Source organism: Salvelinus fontinalis, chromosome 3 (genome assembly GCF_029448725.1).
Source record: "Salvelinus fontinalis isolate EN_2023a chromosome 3, ASM2944872v1, whole genome shotgun sequence".
Lineage (NCBI taxonomy): Eukaryota > Metazoa > Chordata > Actinopteri > Salmoniformes > Salmonidae > Salvelinus > Salvelinus fontinalis.
The window spans coordinates 26,422,108-26,441,508 of record NC_074667.1 but is presented as its reverse complement, the minus strand read 5'-3'; the positions used below and the strand labels follow the sequence as shown (position 1 = coordinate 26,441,508).

General features: G+C 40.3%; 1 protein-coding gene across 2 annotated transcripts in view; it reads left to right on the top strand.

Moving 5' to 3' along the window:
• LOC129842114 (voltage-dependent calcium channel subunit alpha-2/delta-2-like) overlaps window positions 1-11,349 on the top strand; it is a 93,819-nt gene extending 82,470 nt beyond the window's left edge. For both annotated transcript variants that reach the window (XM_055910520.1, XM_055910511.1), the window contains exons 31-38: window positions 130-201; window positions 555-707; window positions 2,966-3,018; window positions 5,839-5,894; window positions 6,253-6,376; window positions 6,480-6,589; window positions 6,842-6,924; window positions 7,196-11,349. In XM_055910520.1, coding sequence (XP_055766495.1) covers window positions 130-201; window positions 555-707; window positions 2,966-3,018; window positions 5,839-5,894; window positions 6,253-6,376; window positions 6,480-6,589; window positions 6,842-6,924; window positions 7,196-7,291 — 747 coding nt within the window. In that variant the 3' untranslated portion in view covers window positions 7,292-11,349. The remainder of the gene's footprint in view (window positions 1-129; window positions 202-554; window positions 708-2,965; window positions 3,019-5,838; window positions 5,895-6,252; window positions 6,377-6,479; window positions 6,590-6,841; window positions 6,925-7,195) is intronic.
• The last annotated feature ends 8,052 nt before the right edge of the window (window positions 11,350-19,401 follow it).

The following is a 19,401-nucleotide window of genomic DNA, read 5'->3' as shown; positions in this document are numbered from 1 at the left end:
TGTGGCATGATTTGTTTGTGTGTGTGTCCAGTGCTGGTCTGTGTGACAGAGAGAATAAGAGAGAGTGTGAGAGTCTGTATGTGCCTGTCGGTAGTGATATAATAATCCAATCCAATTCCCTGTCTCTAGGACTTACTCTGCTATCTGATTGACGATGGGGGCTTCCTGGTGATGTCCAACCAGAGGGATCACTGGAAAAAGGTATGGAGGGTAAACGTCAGTAGGTACCAATCAGGTCAACTTACACAATCTCTATATGGTCAAATAGCACAATAAACTTGATTATCGAAAATATTGAGAGATTCTTTGGTAGCTGTATGTTAATATTATAACATTCAGTCTGTATTATTTGACTCCATTAGTTTTAATAGGTGCAGACCAGTCACAAAGCCTTACCCTTGTTTTTTGGCTATAGCTCAGTGTGCAAATAATACAGACTGATTGTTATCAAATATATTGTATGATAGATCTGTGTATTAAAGATATGGCGATGTTGGTCTGACAAAGATCTTTTCTACCTGCCTGTCAGTTATCCCAGTATCTTTCTGTTCTAGGTGGGCCTTTTCTTTGGTGATGTGGACCCCTATCTTATGCACGCGCTGTATAACAACTCCATCTATGCCCGCCGGCAGTCCTTTCAGTACCAGTCAGCATGTGAGCCAGTCAGCAGCAGCCACACAGGGGCAGCACCCAGGGGCATCTTTGTGGTGAGAGTTCAAGGACCAGGGCAGTCTTACCTTACCTTACTTACCTTATTTCATCTCCAGGGTCCATATGTGTGAACTGTTTCAGAATAAGAGTGCTGATCTAGGATCAGTTTTGCATTTTACAGGGAGTTCTGATCCTAGATCTGCACTCCTACTCTGAGACGTTTTACGGGTGGATACAGGCCCAGAGAAAATGACTAACTATTCCACCTAGCCTATCAATGATGCAGCTACCACAACATTGTTTATACCCTCAGATCTACACAAGTCCCTTAGCGGAAAACTCTTAGAAAAAAGGGTTCCAAAAGTGTTCTTCGGCTGGCCCCATACAATAAATATTTTTGGTTCCAGGTAGAACTACTTTTTGGTTCCAGGTAGAACCGTTTTGGGTTCCATGTAGATCCCTCTGCAGAAAGGGTTCTACAGTGCCTTCGGAAAGTATTCAGAGCCCTTGACCTTTTCCACATTTTGTTAAGTTACCGCCTTATTCTAAAATGTATTAAATCGTTTTTTGCCCTCATCAATCTACACACAATACCCCATAATGACAAAGCAAAAACTGTTTTTAGACATTTTTGCTAATTTATAAAAATGTAAGAAACTAAAATATCACATTACATAAGTATTCAGACCCTTTACTCAGTACTTTGTTGTAGCACCTTTGGCAGCGATTAAAGACTCGAGTCTTCTTGGGTATGACGCTACATGCTTGGCACACCTGTATTTGGGGAGTTTCTCCCATTCTTCTCTGCAGATCCTCTCAAGCTCTGTCAGGTTGGATGGGGAGCGTTGCTGCACAGCTATTTTCAGGTTTCTCCAGAGATGTTCGATCAGGTTCAAGTCTGGGCTCTGGCTGGTCCACTCAAGAACATTCAGAGACTTGTCCCGAAGTCACTCCTACAATGTCTTGGCTGTGTGCTTAGGGTCGTTGTCCTGTTGGAAGGTGAACCTTCGACCCAGTCTGAAGTTGTGAGCGCTCTGGAGCAGGTTTTCATCAAGGATCTCTCTGTAATTTGCTCCGTTCATCTTTGCCTCAATCCTGACTAGTCTCCCAGTCCCTGCCGCTGAAAAACACCACCACAGCATGATGCTGCCACCATCATGCTTCACCGTAGGGATGGTGCCAGTTTTCCTCCAGACGTGACGCTTGGCAATCAGGCCAAAGAGTTCAATCTTGGTTTCATCAGAATCTTGTTTCTCACGGTCTGCGAGTCTTTAGGTGCCTTTTGCCAAACTCCAAGCGGGCTGTCATGTGCCTTTTGCTGAGGAGTGGCTTCCGTCTGGCCATTCTACCATAAAGGCCTAATTGGCGGAGTGCTGCAGAGATGATGTCCTTCTGGAAGGTTCTCCAATCTCCACAGAGGGACTCTAGAGCTCTGTCAGAGTGACCATGGGGTTCTTGGTCACCTCCCGGACCAAGGCCCTTCGCCCCCAGTTGCTCAGTTTGGCCCCGGGAGGCCAGCTCTAGAAAGAGTCTTGGTGGTTCCAAACTTCTTCCATTTAAAAACGATGGAGGCCACTGTGTTCTTGGGGACCTTCAATGCTGCATACATTTTTTGGTACCCTTCCCCAGATCTGTGCCTGGACACAATCCTGTCTCTACGGACAATTCCTTCAACCACATGGCTTGGATTTTGCCATGACATGCACTTTCAACTGTGGAACCTTATATAGACAGGTGTGTGCCTTTCCAAATCATGTCCAATTAATTGAATTTACCACAGGTGGAAAATCCAATCAAATTGTAGAAACATTTCAAGGATGATCAATGGAAATAGGATGCATTTTGAGTCTCATATCAAAGGGTCTGAATACTTATGTAAATACTTTTTTTATTTTTAATAAATTAGCTACAATTTCTAAAACCTGTTTTCGCTTCGTCATTATGGGGGGGAAGTGTGTAGATTGCTGAGGAAATCGTTTAATTGAATCCATTTTAGAATACTGAATACTACCCGAAGGAGCTGTAAATGGAACCCAAAACGGTTGTACTTGGAACCAAAAAGGGGTTTTCTATGGGGACGGCCAAAGAACTCCTTTTGGTACTAGATAGCACCTTTTTTTCTAACAGTGTAGGGGGGATAAAGGTTGTTTCTGGAAGGGGCTATCAACTTCAACCTCATAAGGCTCTGGTAAAAAGTAGTGCACTATAGGGAACGGCGTTTGGGACTTATTCTAAATCTTTCAGTGAATAATGGCTTCTCCTTGTGTTTTCTCTTCTTCTCCTCCCGTCCTGGTCCCCAATGTGTTGTGTCTAGCCCTCCATCGCAGACATGCTCAGTCTGGCCTGGTGGACATCGGCGGCAGCATGGTGAGGCTTTCTCTATTTTAGCACAGATCACATGACCTAAAGAACAAGATGTATGAAACGTAACCCTTTTAAAGGGATGATCTGGGATTAGTACATACATTTTTTTAACTTAATGATACAGCCATAGATTCTTGGAGAATATAACTTAGAAATAGTTCAACTGTCTTGCTCCATCACAATCCAAAATAAAACCTTGTTTTACAATATAATTAATAAACGAGTACTGTATAACTTCAAAATAGGAATATAATTTTGATCTAATGCATGGTCAGTCCTTGCATCCATAGCTCCGTGTTTGAATTTGAGAGTAGTTCGATTTCTCCAGCTCCATCCCTCAGCTGTTTACCAAAACGTTGTTGATTGCCCCTTTAAGCGTGTCTAGTCTCGGCTGTTAACCCACTAAGGTCGATGTCCCCGCCCCCGCAGAAATCTCATTAGGAAAATAATATAATCCTAATAAGGGTCTGTCAGTTTAAGCTAGAGATATGTTTTTGGCATTGGATGCGTCTCAATCCACCGCATCCGCCTATTTCGCACTTCCGCATCTGCGGTGAAAGGTGACAGAGCTAGAGCGGTGTTTATCAGACCATGAGACACCACAAAAATCAGTCTTCTCACAAAATCGTCTGTAGTCTACAAACTATTATGACCCCTCTATGGAAAGATGAGACTCACGAACCCGATGGTGATGATGGTGTTCTCCTCTCACAAGCGTCTTGGGACTTGTCTAAAGTCAATACAGCCGATCTGCTAACTTCTGGCTGTAGTGTCCGAACAGTTTGGGCTACACACTAATATGACGTCTCTGTGGAAAGGTGAGACTCACGAACACGTACATGTCGGTTGTTTTGCTCTAGGATGCCCACAGGCCTCACAAGACTTGTTGAAGGTCTCCCAGTACCAGTTGAAAAAATGAATGGAAGTATACAGTGCATTCGGAAAGTATTCAGACCCCTTCCCTCACATTTTGTTACGTTACACCCTTATTCTAAAATGGATATCAATCTACATACAATACGCCATAATGGCAAAGCGGGGGATTTTTTTTTTAAATGTGCAAATGTATTAACAATAAAAATAAAAAAAAAGATACCTAATTTACATAAATATTCAGACCCTTTGCTATGGGACTCGAAATTGAGCTCAGGTGCATCCTGTTTTCATTGATCATCCTTGAGATGTTTCTACAAGTTGATTGGAGTCCACCTGTGGTAAGTTCAATTGATTGATCATGATTTGGAAAGGCACACACCTATCTATATAAGGTCTCACAGTTGTCATCGCATGTCAGAGGAAACACCAAGGCATGAGGTCGAAGAAATTGTATGTAGAGCTTGAGACAGGATTGTGCTGAGGCAAGCGTCTTCCTAGCTGGCCGCCTGGCCAAACTGAGCAATCGGGGGAGAAGGGATTGGTCAGGGAGGTGACCAAGAACCTGATGGTCACTCTGACAGAGCTCCAGAGTTACTCTGTGGAGGTGGGAGAACCTTCCAGAAGGATAACCATCTCTGCAGCACTCTACCAATCAGGCCTTTATGGTGGAGTGGCCAGACGGAAGCCACCCCTCAGTAAAAGGCACATGACAGCCCGCTTGGAGTTTGCCAAAAGGCACCTAAAGGGCTATGACCATGAAAAACAAGATTCTCTGTTCTGATGAAAGCGTCACATCTAGAGGATACCTGGCACCATCCCTACGATGAAGCACGGTGGTGGCAGCATCATGCTGTGGGGATGTTTTTCAGCGGCAGAGACAGGGAGACGAGGCAGGATCGAGGGAAAAATGAACGGAGCAAAGTACAGAGAGATCCTTGATGAAAACCTGCTCCAGAGCGCTCAGACTGGCTCAGATCTTCCAACAGGAAAATGACCCTAAGCACACAGCCAAGACAACGCAGGAGTGGCTTCAGGACAAGTCTCTGAATGTCCTTGAGTGGCCCAGCCAGAGCCCGGACATGAACCCGATTGAAGATCTCTGGAGAGACCTGAAAATAGCTGTGCAGCGACATGCCCCCATCCAACCTGACAGAGCTTGAGAGCATCTGCAGAGAAAAATGGGAGAAACTCCCCAAATACAGATGTGCCAAGCTTGTAGTGTCATACTCAAGAAGACTCGAGGCTGTAACTGCTGCCAAAGGTGCTTCAACAAAGTACTGAGTAAAGGGTCTGGAATACTTATGTATATATAATTTCAGTTTTTTATTTTTAACAAAGTTGCTCAAATTTAGAAAAACATTTTTTTTTGCTTTGTCATTACGGAGTATTGTGTGTAGATTGATGAGGGGGAAAAACAATTTAATCAACTTTCAGAATAAGGCTGTAACGTAACAAAAGGGGTCTGAATACTTTCCAAAGGCACTGTAGATGGAGACTGGCAACAATATGGGTTACATACATGTAAAAACATTTTTTTTTTTTAAGTTTCCTGATCTTTCTCATGTCTCTCAGATATAGGACAGACACTTCAGAACAAACTTCCTTTAGATTTCTTTTGGGGGGTCTATCTGTTGTTCCGTGTAGTGAATCTGTTATTCAATGCGTTTGTATGGGCTAATAGCAGTAAGGCAACCATTTTTTTTAATCAAATATTCTTTTCATATATTTTTGGGACACTTCAAGGGTTCTTAAAAATCAAAGTTAGACAGCAAAATTATCCTTGGTAGTAGAACCCCCCCCCCCCCCCCCCCCTTGACATGGTTTAGACTTATAGGTTTATGAAGTATTAAGTCAGGTTTAGAGAGATGTCCTGTCTATTACTGTGATATTACACTATGACTCAGCTTCCCTCTCACTGTGTGTTGTTGCCTGATTCATCTATATCAGGTCTGTAGTCCAGCAGCTGCTCTATGGACTGGCCTACAACAGTTGGCTCTACACAGGTTGGTGCACATTTCTTCTTCTTGTGCTGTATGTGTGCCTTTCTCCAAGCTGACATGTTAGGGGAATATGCTTCCATAAGCTATGGGAAAGTAGTTGGTGTACACGGGACAACACATTGCCAGGGCTGTCTTGCTGGAAATGAATGGAGCTCGATGTGTTTTTACGTATAAGCATGTACATGTCACATGTATGAAGCTGGCTCCCCACTGTAGACGAAGGTTCAATCCCCGCGTCCACCTTTCACACTGTTTCTCCCACTTGCCTGTATCCCCCTCTCATTTCATAACTGTCAAATAAAGTGCCAAGATACCCTAAACAAAAAACATTTCTGTGTGTTTCATTCCTCCTTTGTTGCAGGTGATGTTCTGGCAGATGGGTTTGACCAGAAGGAGAGCAGCTGTGTGACCATCCAAAGCCAGTTCTACTTCACCAACACCACCAACTCATACAATGTGCTGCAGGACTGCGGGAACTGCTCCAGGTGTGTGTACGCATGCATGTTTTGTGTGTGTGTATGTGTGTGTGTGTGTGTGTGTGTGTGTGTAGGTTTGTACAAATACGTGACCTCTTTTCCTCTGTTGTAGGTTATTTCATGCTAAGAGGATAGAGAACACCAACCTGTTGTTTGTGGTGGCTGAGACACTGCCCTGTAGCTCCTGTGAGATCGAGAGACTGACCCAGGTCAAAACAGAGTGTATCCTTCATTTGGCCACCAGGAATGCAACGTCTACAAATCTGCACAAAGGCTGTCCACAAACGGGGGCATGATCTCCTGCATGTTACAAAAACCTAATGCATTGACTTATTAGATAATACAGCTAGCTGTAGCCTACATTTTGTAAATAAGTGAATCACTTGTTATCGTATCCATATAAAAGACTCTATATAGGCCCAAAGTGTCATTGAATTTCCTTGTTGACCCTCTGACCTTAACCCAGGCCAACAGTCCAGGAGGAGGATCCCTGTGAGGTGTTGAACTCTGCACGCTACCGGAGAGGCCCGACCGAATGCTGGGACTACAACATCTGGGTAAGGAGTTCTCTAGTACCACAGTATGTGACACATACTGTGTCCCCACTTGGCACCCTTTGCCTTATATACAGTAATGCCCTACTTTTGACCAGAGTCCTATGGGCCCTGGTCAAAAGTAGTGCCCTATAAAGGGTATAGGGTGCCATTTGGGACACATCCGTGGTCTCTTGTGCATCACTTCCTATTGTTATTATTTTGATATATATTATATAGGTGGTTGTTCTCTAGTCCTCTCAGTCTGCGTCTTCTCTTTATTTCTCTCTTCTAGGAGAACACATCGGAGTGTGGGAGAGGCCATTCCCTACAATCTTCAATAGGAATCCTTTTCTCTATCCAGCTGATCCTGACTATTCTCTCTCTCTGACACCTGGACTAGACCATTACCACAGTCATCATCCACTATCTCCTGACATCCATTCTCTTACTCTTCCCTTTGTTCTTCAACATTTCTTTATCCACTTCTGGTCGGGGTTTGACCTCTGCAAAAACAGTTTTTTTTTTCATAATTCCAACTTCCTCTTTCCTCTCCCTTTCTCTAGTGTGATTTCCATTCATCTCTCTCTCTGCATTGCCATTGCATGTCTCATATGACAGGCCACTTGAAAAGAAGAGAGTTTCTCTTATTTTGATGACAGTAAATTGCCCCAAGTGTGAGATATGGAACATTTGTTTTATCATCCAATATCCTTTAAAAAAAATCACTCCATTTGAATGTGTGATAAAGGGATGTTATGACAAATATTTTATTGACTTAGATGTTAGTTAGCATCAATGCTCAATATGTTCTAAAAGTGCTTCCAAAAGCCAAATAAGTGATTGAGAGATTTAAAAAAAACATTGTAACAAAGGTACAGTGGACTGTTCCTATCAACTGATACAGTACATTTCGTTTTTGTGAATTTTACATGAACATATAGTAAATATAAATTTAAAAAATACACATGCGTAAAATATATTCCAAAGATATATATATATATATATACACACACACACACACACAGTACCAGTCAAAAGTTGACACACCTACTCATTCCAGGGTTTTTCTTTATTTTTACTATTTTCTACATTGTAGAATAAAGTAGCCACCCTTTGCCTTGATGACAGCTTTGCATTCCAGGGTTTTGCATTCCAGAGTGTGCAAAGCTGTCTTCGAGGCAAAAGGTGGCTACTTTGAAGAATCTCAAATATAAAATATATTTTGATTTGTTTAACACTTTTTTGGTTACTACATGATTCCATATGTGTAATTTCATAGTTTTGATGTCTTCACTATTATTCTACAATGTAGAGAATAGTAAAAATTAAGAAAAACTCTGGAATGATTAGGTGTGTCCAAACTTTTGACTGGTACTGTGTGTATATATATATATATATATATATATATATATATATATAAGAAAAATACATATAATGAATTAGATGTATGAACAAACATGCATAGCCTATATGTCAAATGTTATACTCCATTTGGATGGTTGAAGATGACCTACTGAAGCTTTACCTTGCATCTTGTGCAATGATTTGTCTATGTGATCTGAAAAGCTCATGCATTTGTGTATGCTAACTTCTGGAGAATGTAGCTTATGTATGGGCAGCTTTCAGTGTAAACATTTGATGATGCCACTCCCAGATTCCCTTTGTTGATATTCCCTTCTAGTCCAAGCAGAGCTGTATAGCCCCTGGAAGCCTTTATGAAGAAACACATTTGGGTTCTAGAAAAAGGAGTAATATTTTTGACACACTTTTTTTGATGAAATATTTGTAAAATGTTTTTTTCTTTCATGTCATGCCTGGTGTTCCACCCAGCAGTGCCTTGGTGCACTCCTATTGGATGAGCGGGACTTTAGATCTCAGATCTGGACAGTAGACACTTCTGCTCCAGCCCTGGAGAAAGGCACACTCGACTCTATGGACAGTACTGACTGAAAGGACAGCCCTCAATGGATTTTGTGGGCCATGGGAAATGTTAAGGTGGACTGTGTGAGGTGAAGGGAGATAGGTGTAGTTTAGGATTATATTTCAGACTGCAAGGTATTAGGGATACAGCACAATTGAAACAGCGCACAGTTGGAGTGCAGTTACAGTACTTTCCCTTGTAATTTCCCCATGGACACAGAGGCACAGCTATCGTTCAGCCTGAACCAGTCTGTTTGTGAAAAGGTGCAGTCAACCGTGTGACCAAGAGCGGATCATGGATAAAGGACAGCCTAGATAGCCTGCTTCCCCAGTGCTCAGTGTCATCTCCCTCTACCCTGTAGTTCAGTGGTGTACCGCAGTATCTCATGCAATTCTACACATTTTGCCATGAGGCTGAGAGAATTTTGCATTTTTAAAGCAAATTTCCTGTTACTCTATACATTTTGGCATGAGGCTAAGAGATAATGTTGCAGTTTTACAAGCAAATTTCCTGTAATTATTTTTTTTTTTACATGACTTATGACATGTTCATATCGTATCTGGGGAGGGTGAGGGGACCATAGAGATCCTATTAAATTACTAGAGGGCGGTTATGTCATTAACCCTCGAAGTTCCAGAATGGAGTGAAAATGGCTGCCATATTGGTCAGGGAGAAATCCAAACCAGTCAAAATGGAATGAAAGGCATAATCCTGATTTTACTTATGCAGGAAATTAAAACAAAGGCATGTGATGAATCAGAAATTGTGTAATAGAATTATTTTCAACCAAATATGTTATATAATCATAAAAACAGTGTATGTGGGTTTTATACCCATTTTCTCTATAAATAGCCACAGAAATACATGTAACCAGACCATAAATGTCAACATTTTAGCTTTCTTGGAAATCTGAGAGTGCTATTATATGATACAATATAAGTACTTGTTGCATTTAGAACTTGTCTAAGTCCTATCATCTACTGATTTCAGCCAGTGTATGGCTGTAGATTGACTACATTGTTTGAATGGAATATTGGCAGTAAAACTGTCTGGATAGCTAGCTAACAAATATACAGTGCAGATACATTTTACACAATATCTTATCACAGCACTGGCAGACCATAGTTGACCAACTCCCTGACCAAAATGGCTGACCTTTAAACCATTCTAGTATTCTAATTCCTAATTCTATGGGGGCGACCTCCAACCCACAGGAATTTCCATACTCTGTAGGAATACCAGATACCAGATCACCGTTCCTACTGACCTCACTGTATACACGAGACATCCAGGAAGTGACTTGCCATCAGCCAATCAGATATGACGAGTCACTCAATTACAATGACTGTTAGAATACAGTATTAGCAGTAGTACAGTTGAACTGTTTTTCTGCAATTCTCAATCATGTAGAGCCTTTGTTAAATAGACTGAAGAACACTCAGTTTGGACCATTTTTTAATTTTTTAATTTATATATTATTCAAGACAGACTAGACAAAAACCTGATTGTACAAAACATAAAAATAATCGTCTCTTCGAGAATGTGTTTACAAAAGTAAATTAACAAACAAAAATGGTATACATCGAAGCTGCACATCTCAACCCAGTACCCATCCCAGACCATGGGCATTTTAAAGACGAGCATTTTATCTGGGCTTTTCATGATTGATTTGGGGGAATTAAATATTGAAAACAACTCTCAGTCCACATTTATAGGAGGACTATTGCTCTTTATACAGTGTGCTATTAACTCTGAAGTCAGTGTTTTAGTTTGGTACGTTTAATTTATGATATACTTATTGCATGATTTTATGGAACATTTCCAGATTGATGTATAAACTAGTAATAAAAAGTATTTGACATTTCTTTACAGGTGAACGTGAGTAGCCTAAGCACTCTCCTACTCCGTGAGGATTTCCCAATGGGTGCCACCTTACACTTAGCTCTGGTCCAGGGCGTCATTCAGCTTTGCGCTGACAAACAGCGTTCTGGACCAGAGCTACCTTACACTATGAGTGTTGTGAGAATCTGATAGGCATGTGGGGGTTTTGGTCGATGACCTCTGATTGACCTTTGAGTATCCTTCATATTACCGGTTATACATTAGGTAATAGCATTGATTGTGAGAATGAACTCAGTGGGCAGTTTGTTCATTGCAAAATTTAAAGAACGTTGAATGTTTTTGAAAAATATGGGGGATGGGCATTTTAATCAGTTTATTCAAAAAAGCCCGTAACAGCTTTCCTATCGTTTTATTTATTAGGCTATGAAATAATATGAATGTTTAATGTCTTTCTGTACTTTTGGTTTGGTTTGCTGCTATTGTTGTTGTTTGCTTGGGACAGCGTTTCCTCTCCTTGTGCGCAGTCGTCCATGTCACCTCGTGTTTTGTACAGATGACTCAAAGCAGTCAACGGAAGAAGGCCAACTTTGTACAACATTTTGTCTGCTACATGAAAAAAATGTATCTCTAAATGTTTATATATGATATTTGGTGATTAAATGCTATTGATATTTTTCACTTCAGCTCTTTGTGATTTGTGTTCCTTTGATTTAATACTATTGTGGTGTGCAGTACATTTGATAACTTCTGTTTTATAGTACTGTAACTTATGACTGACCTACACATTTGAAATATTATACACACACACACACACACACACACACACACACACACACACACACACACACACACACACACACACACACACACACAGTGTACAAAACATTAAGGACACCTTCCTAATATTAAGTTGCACCCCCTCCTCTTTTCCCTTAGAACAGCAAGGTGTCGAAAGCGTCTGACAGTTATGCTGGTCCATGTTGACTCCAATGCTTCCCACAGTTGTGTCAAGTTGGCTGGATGTCCTTTGGGTGGTGGACCATTCTTGAGACACACAGGAAACTGTTGAGCGTGAAAAACAGAGCACCGTTGCAGTTCTTGACAAAAACCGGTGCGCCTGGCACCTACTACCAGAACCCATTCAAAGGCACTTAAATAGTTAGTCTTGCCCATTCACCCTCTGTATGGCACACATACACAATCCATGTCTCAATTGTCTCGAGGCTTAAAAATACTTCTTTAATCTGTCTCCTCCCCTTCATCTACACTGATTGAAGTGGATTTAATAACTGACATCAATAAGGGATGATAGCTTTCACATGGATTCACCTGGGCAGTCTATGTCATGGAAAGAGCAAGTGCCATTAATGTTTTGTATACTCAGTGCATACATACATACATACATACATACACACGTACATACATACATACATACATACATACATACATACATACATACATACATACATACATACATACATACATACATACATACATACATACAGTTGAAGTCTGAAGTTTACATATACATTTAAACTCAGTTTTTCACAATTCCTGACATTTACTCTTGGTAAAAATTCCCTGTCAGTTAGGATCACCACTTTATTTTAAGACTGAAATGTCAGAATAATAGAGAGAATTATTTATTTCAGCTTTTATTTCTTTCATCACATTTCCAGTGGGTCAGAAGCTTACATACACTCAATTAGTATTTGGTAGCATTGCCTTTAAATTGTTTAACGGGTCAAACGTTTTGGGTAACCTTCCATAAACTTCCCACAATAAGTTGGCGTGAACTTTGGCCCATTCTTCCTGACAGAGCTGGTGTAACTGAGTCAGGTTTGTAGGCCTCCTTGCTCGCACACGCTTTTTCAGTTCTGCCCACAGAAACTACAATACCTTGACTTTGTTGTCCTTAAGCCATTTTGCCACAACTTTGGAAGTATGCTTGGGGTCATTGTCCATTTGGAATAGCCATTTGCGACCAAGCTTTAACTTCCCGACTGATGTCTTGAGATGTTGCTTCAATATATCCACATACTTTTCCTCCCTCATGATGACATCTATTTTGTGAAGTGCACCAGTCCCTACTGCAGCAAAGTACCCCCACAACATGATGCTGCCTCCTCTGTTCTTCACGGTTGGGATGGTGTTCTTCGGCTTGCAAGCCTCCCCCTTTTTCCTCCAAACATAACGATGGTCATTATGGCTAACAGTTCCATTTGTTTCATCAGACCAGAGGACATTTCTCCAAAAAGTACAATATTTGTGCCCATGTGCAGTTGCAAACCGTAGTCTGGCTTTTTTATGGCGGTTTTCTGGCTTTTTTATGGCGTTTTGGGAGCAGTGGCTTCTTCCTTGCTCAGCGGCCTTTCAGGTTATGTCGATATAGGACTAATTTTACTGTGGATATAGATACTTTGTACCTGTTTCCTCCAGCATCTTCACAAGGTCCTTTGCTGTTGTTCCGGGATTGATTTGCACTTTTCGCACCAAAGTACGTTCATCTCTAGCAGACATAACACGTCTCCTTCATGAGCGGTATGACGGCTGCGTGGTCCCATGGTGTTTTTACTTGCGTACTATTGTTTGTACAGATGAACGTGGTAACTTCAGGAGTTTGGAAATTGCTTCCAAGGATGGACCAGACTTGTGGACATCTACAATAATTTTTCTGAGGTCTTGGCTGATAATTGTTTTTATTTTCCCATGATGTCAAGCAAAGAGGCACTGATTTGAAGGTAGACCTTGAAATACATCCACAGGTACACCTCCAATTGACTCAAATTATGTAAATTAGCCTATCAGAAGCTTCTAAAGCCATGACATAATTTTCTGGAATTTTCCAAACTGTTTAAAGGCACAGTCAACTTAGTGTATGTACATTTCTGACCCACTGGAATTGTGATACGGGGAATTATAAGTGAAATAATCTGCCTGTAAACAATTGTTGGGAAAATTACTTGTGTCATGCACAAAGTAGATTTCTTAATCGACTTACCAAAACTATAGTTTGTTAACAAGAATTTTGTGGAGTGGTTGAAACACGAGTTTTAATGACTCCAACCTAAGTGTATGTAAACTTCCGACTTCAGCTGTACATACATACTCTCTGAATGGCAGATAAAGGCTTAGTTTTCTGTGACACTTTAGAGGCAGAAAGTATGAATAGGAAGGCCCCACTCACACACCCATGAAGAAGTTTTACTTACACTCACACATGGAGCACAAAGAAGAATGAACAGAGAACATTTGACATTGACCTTAAAAAATAAGAAAAAGAAGAAGAATTTAATTGGGACTGGAATTTATTAAAATAATAATTAAAGGTTGAATATTTTGAATGTTAAAGGTTGACTAAAGTAATATAGTAAAATGGTTAAGGACGAGATGTTGGTTTTAAGGTAGAGTATATTTGGACTATGTCTATTAGGCTTGGAGGATAACGTCTTAGGAGGTTGATAGTGATACGTTAGAATGTTGAAATAAGAGCATGGTGAGGTGTTGGATGTTTAAGATGTAACTGGAGTAATAGAATTAGGTTAGAGTGAGATTAGAATTGAGTGAAATTAGAATAGTCAAGGGAATAAGAAGTGTTAATGTCAAAAACTAGTAATGGTGATGATATGTAGCTAAAAGTTCCCACATATGCATCTGTTCACCTACTCTGCGGTTGGAACCACACATTTCAAATTTGGACTCCTCAGACCAAAGGGAAGACTTCCACCGGTCTAATGTCTATTGCTCGTGTTTTTGGCCCAAGCAAGTCTCTTCTTATTATTGGTGTCCTTATTGGTTTCTTTGCAGCAATTTGACCATAAAGGCATGATTCACGCAGTCTCCTCTGAACAGTTGATGTTGTGATGTGTCTGTTACTTGAACTCTCTGAAGCATTTATTTGGGCTGCAATTTTTGAGGCTGGTAACTCTAATGAACGTATTATCCTCTGCAGCAGAGGTAACTCTGGGACTTCCTTTCCTGTGGCGGTCCTCATGAGAGCCAGTTTCATCATAGCACTTGATGGTTTTTGCAACAGCACTTGAAGAAACTTTTAAAGTTCTTTAAATGTTTTCGGATTGACTGACCTTCATGTCTTAAAGTAATGATGGACTGTCGTTTCTCGTTTTTTATTTGAGCTGTTCTTGCCATAATACAGACTTGGCATTTTACCAAATAGGGATATATTCTGTGTACCAACCCTACCTTGTCACAACACAACTGACTGGCTCAAACACATTAAGGAAAAAAATTCCACAAATGAACTTTTAACAAGGCACACCTGTTAATTGAAATGCATTCCAGGTGACTATGTACCTCATGAAGCTGGTTGAGAGAATGCCAAGAGTGTGCAAAGCTGTCATCAAGGCAAAGTGTGGCCACTTTGAAGAATCTAACATTTATTTGATTTAACACCTTTTTGGTTACTACATGATTCCACATGTGTTATTTCATAGTTTTGATGACTTCACTATTATTCTATAATGTAGAAAATAGTACAAATAAAGAAAAACCCTGTTATGAGTAGGTATGTCCAAACTTTTGACTGGTACTGTATATATATACATACATATACACACACACACACACACATATATGCACACACATAGATACATACATACACGCACATATATACAAAGCATGCAGATCCTGTGTCCAAGATGGTAGCATGTCAAGTCGTTTGTAACTTAAACCTTCCATTTATGGTGGAGCAAATCTACACTTTCCTTACCTTTCCTTGGCCTCTATTTCTTACATCTCTCAGAATAAATGACCATTTTCGTGGAATTGCTTTTCGCACTGATATTTACTTAACTTTGGAGAAAATGTCGTGGAAAATCATCTCAGAAATATAACGCTTTATCAGAACTTGTGAAATCAAAACATGCTTTTATTACAATTGTATAGCCAACTGGAATGTCCCGCGGAACACACACCGCTTCCCAGCCCCGGCTCCAACATTTATACACAAATAGCATATGGGTCGACCCCATATGCAAATAAGCATACTTCCGCCAATTCTTCCTGCCATCATTATCTTTTTAGTTCAGGCTTCCTGCTTGTTCACGCCTACTAACGCCCATATCTGCTTTCAGTTCGATTATAATAGTGACCAGACCCATGCTTGTCTTAAAAATAATATATGTCCATCTATCCTATAGGCCTATGACTTAGCCCTGTAATTAACTCAATGCCTCAGCATGTTCTCTGGTATGTGTGTTTATTGGATTTGGCAGACTATGTGTCTCTTCTATCATTAGTATCCAGTTGCCTTAGGCATATTTCTCTGGTATGTGTGCTTATTGGAATTGTCAGACTATGTGTCTCTTCTATCATTAGTGTCCAGTTGCCTTAGGCATATTTCTCTGGTATGTGTGCTTTTAGTGGAATCAGCAGACTATGTGTCTCTTCTCTTCATGTGGTCTGCCACTTCAATGTTCAGCTGTCCTATGCCTCCACATGCCATCCATGTGTCTCATGTTACTACTACAATCCCTCCTCTGGGGCTATTAAGCCACATAAATGATACAAATAAGACTTTGGGATAGTAAATGAGAATACCTATGATAAACAAGAAAGTACAAAAAATAAAAACAAAGTGAAACATATAAACCAACTAGACCAAACATCTCCAATGTGAAATAGGAGTAAAAGATCCAATCAGAAACATTAAAGAAAACCTAACTAGACCAAACATCTCCAATTTTCATAAGAGTAAAAGAAACATAAGTAGAAGTAGAAACATTAAAGAAAATACAATGAATATAATAATAAATTGAATATGAGAAAATCAAAGACCTACATGCAGTTACAAAAGAAAATTGACACAACATCATTCTAAATTTAAGCATTTCAACATGATCCTCCCTCGCAGACACCTCTCTAATAAAGTGATATCAATGATACCAACCTTTGTTAAGAAGATTAAGGACATGGTCCATAGACACTTGTAACCAGAATACCCTCTGTTACCTAACATGCTTTTGAAAGTAACCTAGTTTTTTAGAAGGCATAACTAGCTTTAATTAAAGGAAACCAAATATATTCATTGATATACATATCTAAAAATTCAATCAAACATACAAAAACACAAGGCCTTAAACAAAAATAGATATACTAAAATCCTTACATAGGAGCACAATCCTCATCCTGACAGATTCTACAATCACCTCTTTGACATTTTGCGCAAAACACGGGGTCTCCGTGATGATCATGGCCTTCCACATTAAATTTTTTGCACCACTTGCACTTACGGCGCAAATGACACTTTTTGTGGACATGTACAAGTAGACATTCGCCTGAATTTGGGAATACAGCATATACAGGTAGACCATCCTTACGAAAATCATGGCAAGCATAACCACCTCCAGGAACTACTCTATATAGACAGTTTGGATTCCCAAAGGGGCAGTCCAAAGGTCCACCGACCGCATTACAAGGCTTTCCATACTTATTAGTATACTTGCCTGGGCTACCCGGTACAGGATCAATCACCACAGGAGGGTCATCTCTCCTTACAGACATCTATTTAACTGTTGTCTGAACCACAATTGACTTTACCAGGGGTATAACACAACAAAATGCAATACCCAAAGCCAACAACCCTCCTCCCAACATGATGGCCACCTAGCAAACATGGCTCCCCACTTTCCTAATGCTAGGTCCAACCAATTCCAAACATGAGAGTCTAAACCAGAATTAGCCTTTACTTCTGCTCGTAATCCTTTGAGTTTGGCCATAGCAATATTGTGAATAAAGGTGCAACAGTCATCCCCAAACATGACACAAACTCCACCCTTCTCCACTAAGAGCCAATTAAGTATAGTTAATGAATCCCTGTTGGTTATAGCATATATAATTAATCCACTCTAAGTTCTTATTTTGTGTTATCCACAAAAATATAGATTCAAATCCTGATTTAACCTCATCTCTGGCCTTGAAATCCCTAGGTAGACCTCTAAGCAGTCCAATTGCATTAAGGTATACCTCAGGATCCTTCTCATAAGCCCTTTTAACTCTAGGTTTAACATAGTCATCATGGAGTGATTTAATAATAGTAACCTATTTAATTGCTCTAACTAAGGCACAAGGACCAATCCATCCATCAGGCAATACATTCAACAGTTAGTTTTTTCCACATAGTAAGAGATGGCGCAACCTGAGTTATGTGACCACACAACCCTTTTCTATTCATAATCAACCCTTTATCATTACTTTTACGAACTCCCACATTCTCCAACACCCAAATAGTATCACTTCTACAGTGGTGTTTCCTACATCAATTCCTTCGGTGTGGTGTCTGTAAAAACATTCATATTTTCCTTTAACCACGGTACCTCTGTCTAATTTAGGTACATTTAATTCAGTTCTAATGTTATAGGCAACACAATCATTGTCTCCCAGCATGGTTTCATTCAACATAGTTTTACCCCTAGTGCTTACCCAGAGCAATCCTACATTTTATGTCACACAAGGGAATAGAATACTTTCTATTGGTACAATAGTCATTTTTCCAACTTACACAGTTTTTAAATGATGCTGGTTCAGAGACTATTAAAAGATCAGACAAAGGTGATTTTCTTTACAAAATACAATTGTCCATTCTGTGTCTGTTTGCCATATACTTAGCCCATTCGTATCACTTCTTCTTCACTACTTCTTCTCGTGTGGTGTCCTTGAGTGGTTCTGATTCTGATATATCTAATTCTGTTGCTTTTTCAATGTTCTTATCTTGAGGTAGATCATTAGAGTTTATCAGAAAGTTCCAAATGTCAGTAAAAAACTCTCCTGACTGATGTCTCAGGTTGCTTTGTGGATACGGTGGTCTGCTTGGTAAGGGCAGTTGATGTCATCTAGTGGTAGCTACTGTGGTCGTCACAGCAGCCGCCACCCTTGTTGTTGTCACAGGTTCTTCCTGTTCATGTGCAGGGGTAGGATCAATCTTAATGACCGTGGTGCTACTCCCTTCGGTCACTGTTGTTCTTGTCATTTCAACTATTAATTCTTCACCTTCAACTGGTTCAATCTGATTCATGATGAGCACCCTCTCGTCTTTTTCTTTGATTAATGTCAGGTCACAACCTTTCGGATCCCAAACGACTTGTCCCTTTGTTTGGTGATGTGTCCATCCACAGAGTGCCATCTCCGGTAAGGGTTTGATCCTTATGATTGAGATAGACTTCAGTTCTCCTGCTTCTGTTATAAGTTGAGGTGGAACAGAGATTCTAACCTTGTCAGTCTTTTTGGATTGTTCAGCTGATTCCTTTCTTCTCTTCCTGTTTCCACCATACATCTTGATTGTGCATTAGTCTGTTGTTTCTATACTAGCATTCACTGTTACTTCTGTTATGTCAATGTCATTATTCTTTTGTTGTTCTAACATCAATTGTCTGTAAAGGAGGCCATTCAAAAGTTTAAAAGTCAATTGTGGGGTAATCCCCATTTTCTTCAGTTTGCGGGACTTTTCCTCCTCTTTCTTTACCTGAGGCTCCCTCCTCAGGCCGGACTTAGCTTCCATCTGGAAGGGTTTCAATTTTTAGGGAAAAGATGTTCTCATTCTGTTCCTTGTGAGGCCTCTCCTCCTCTTCTGGGTGCATTAGTCGGTGCACGTGTCGTATTTTGGCTTTCACTTGATTTGCTGTTTTCTTGGCTCCTCCCTGGCGTCTCAATCGTTTCCGCTGCTCCTCATCTCTATGTGGTTGTATCCTTCTCTCCGTTGGGACTCAGCTGCAGTGGTT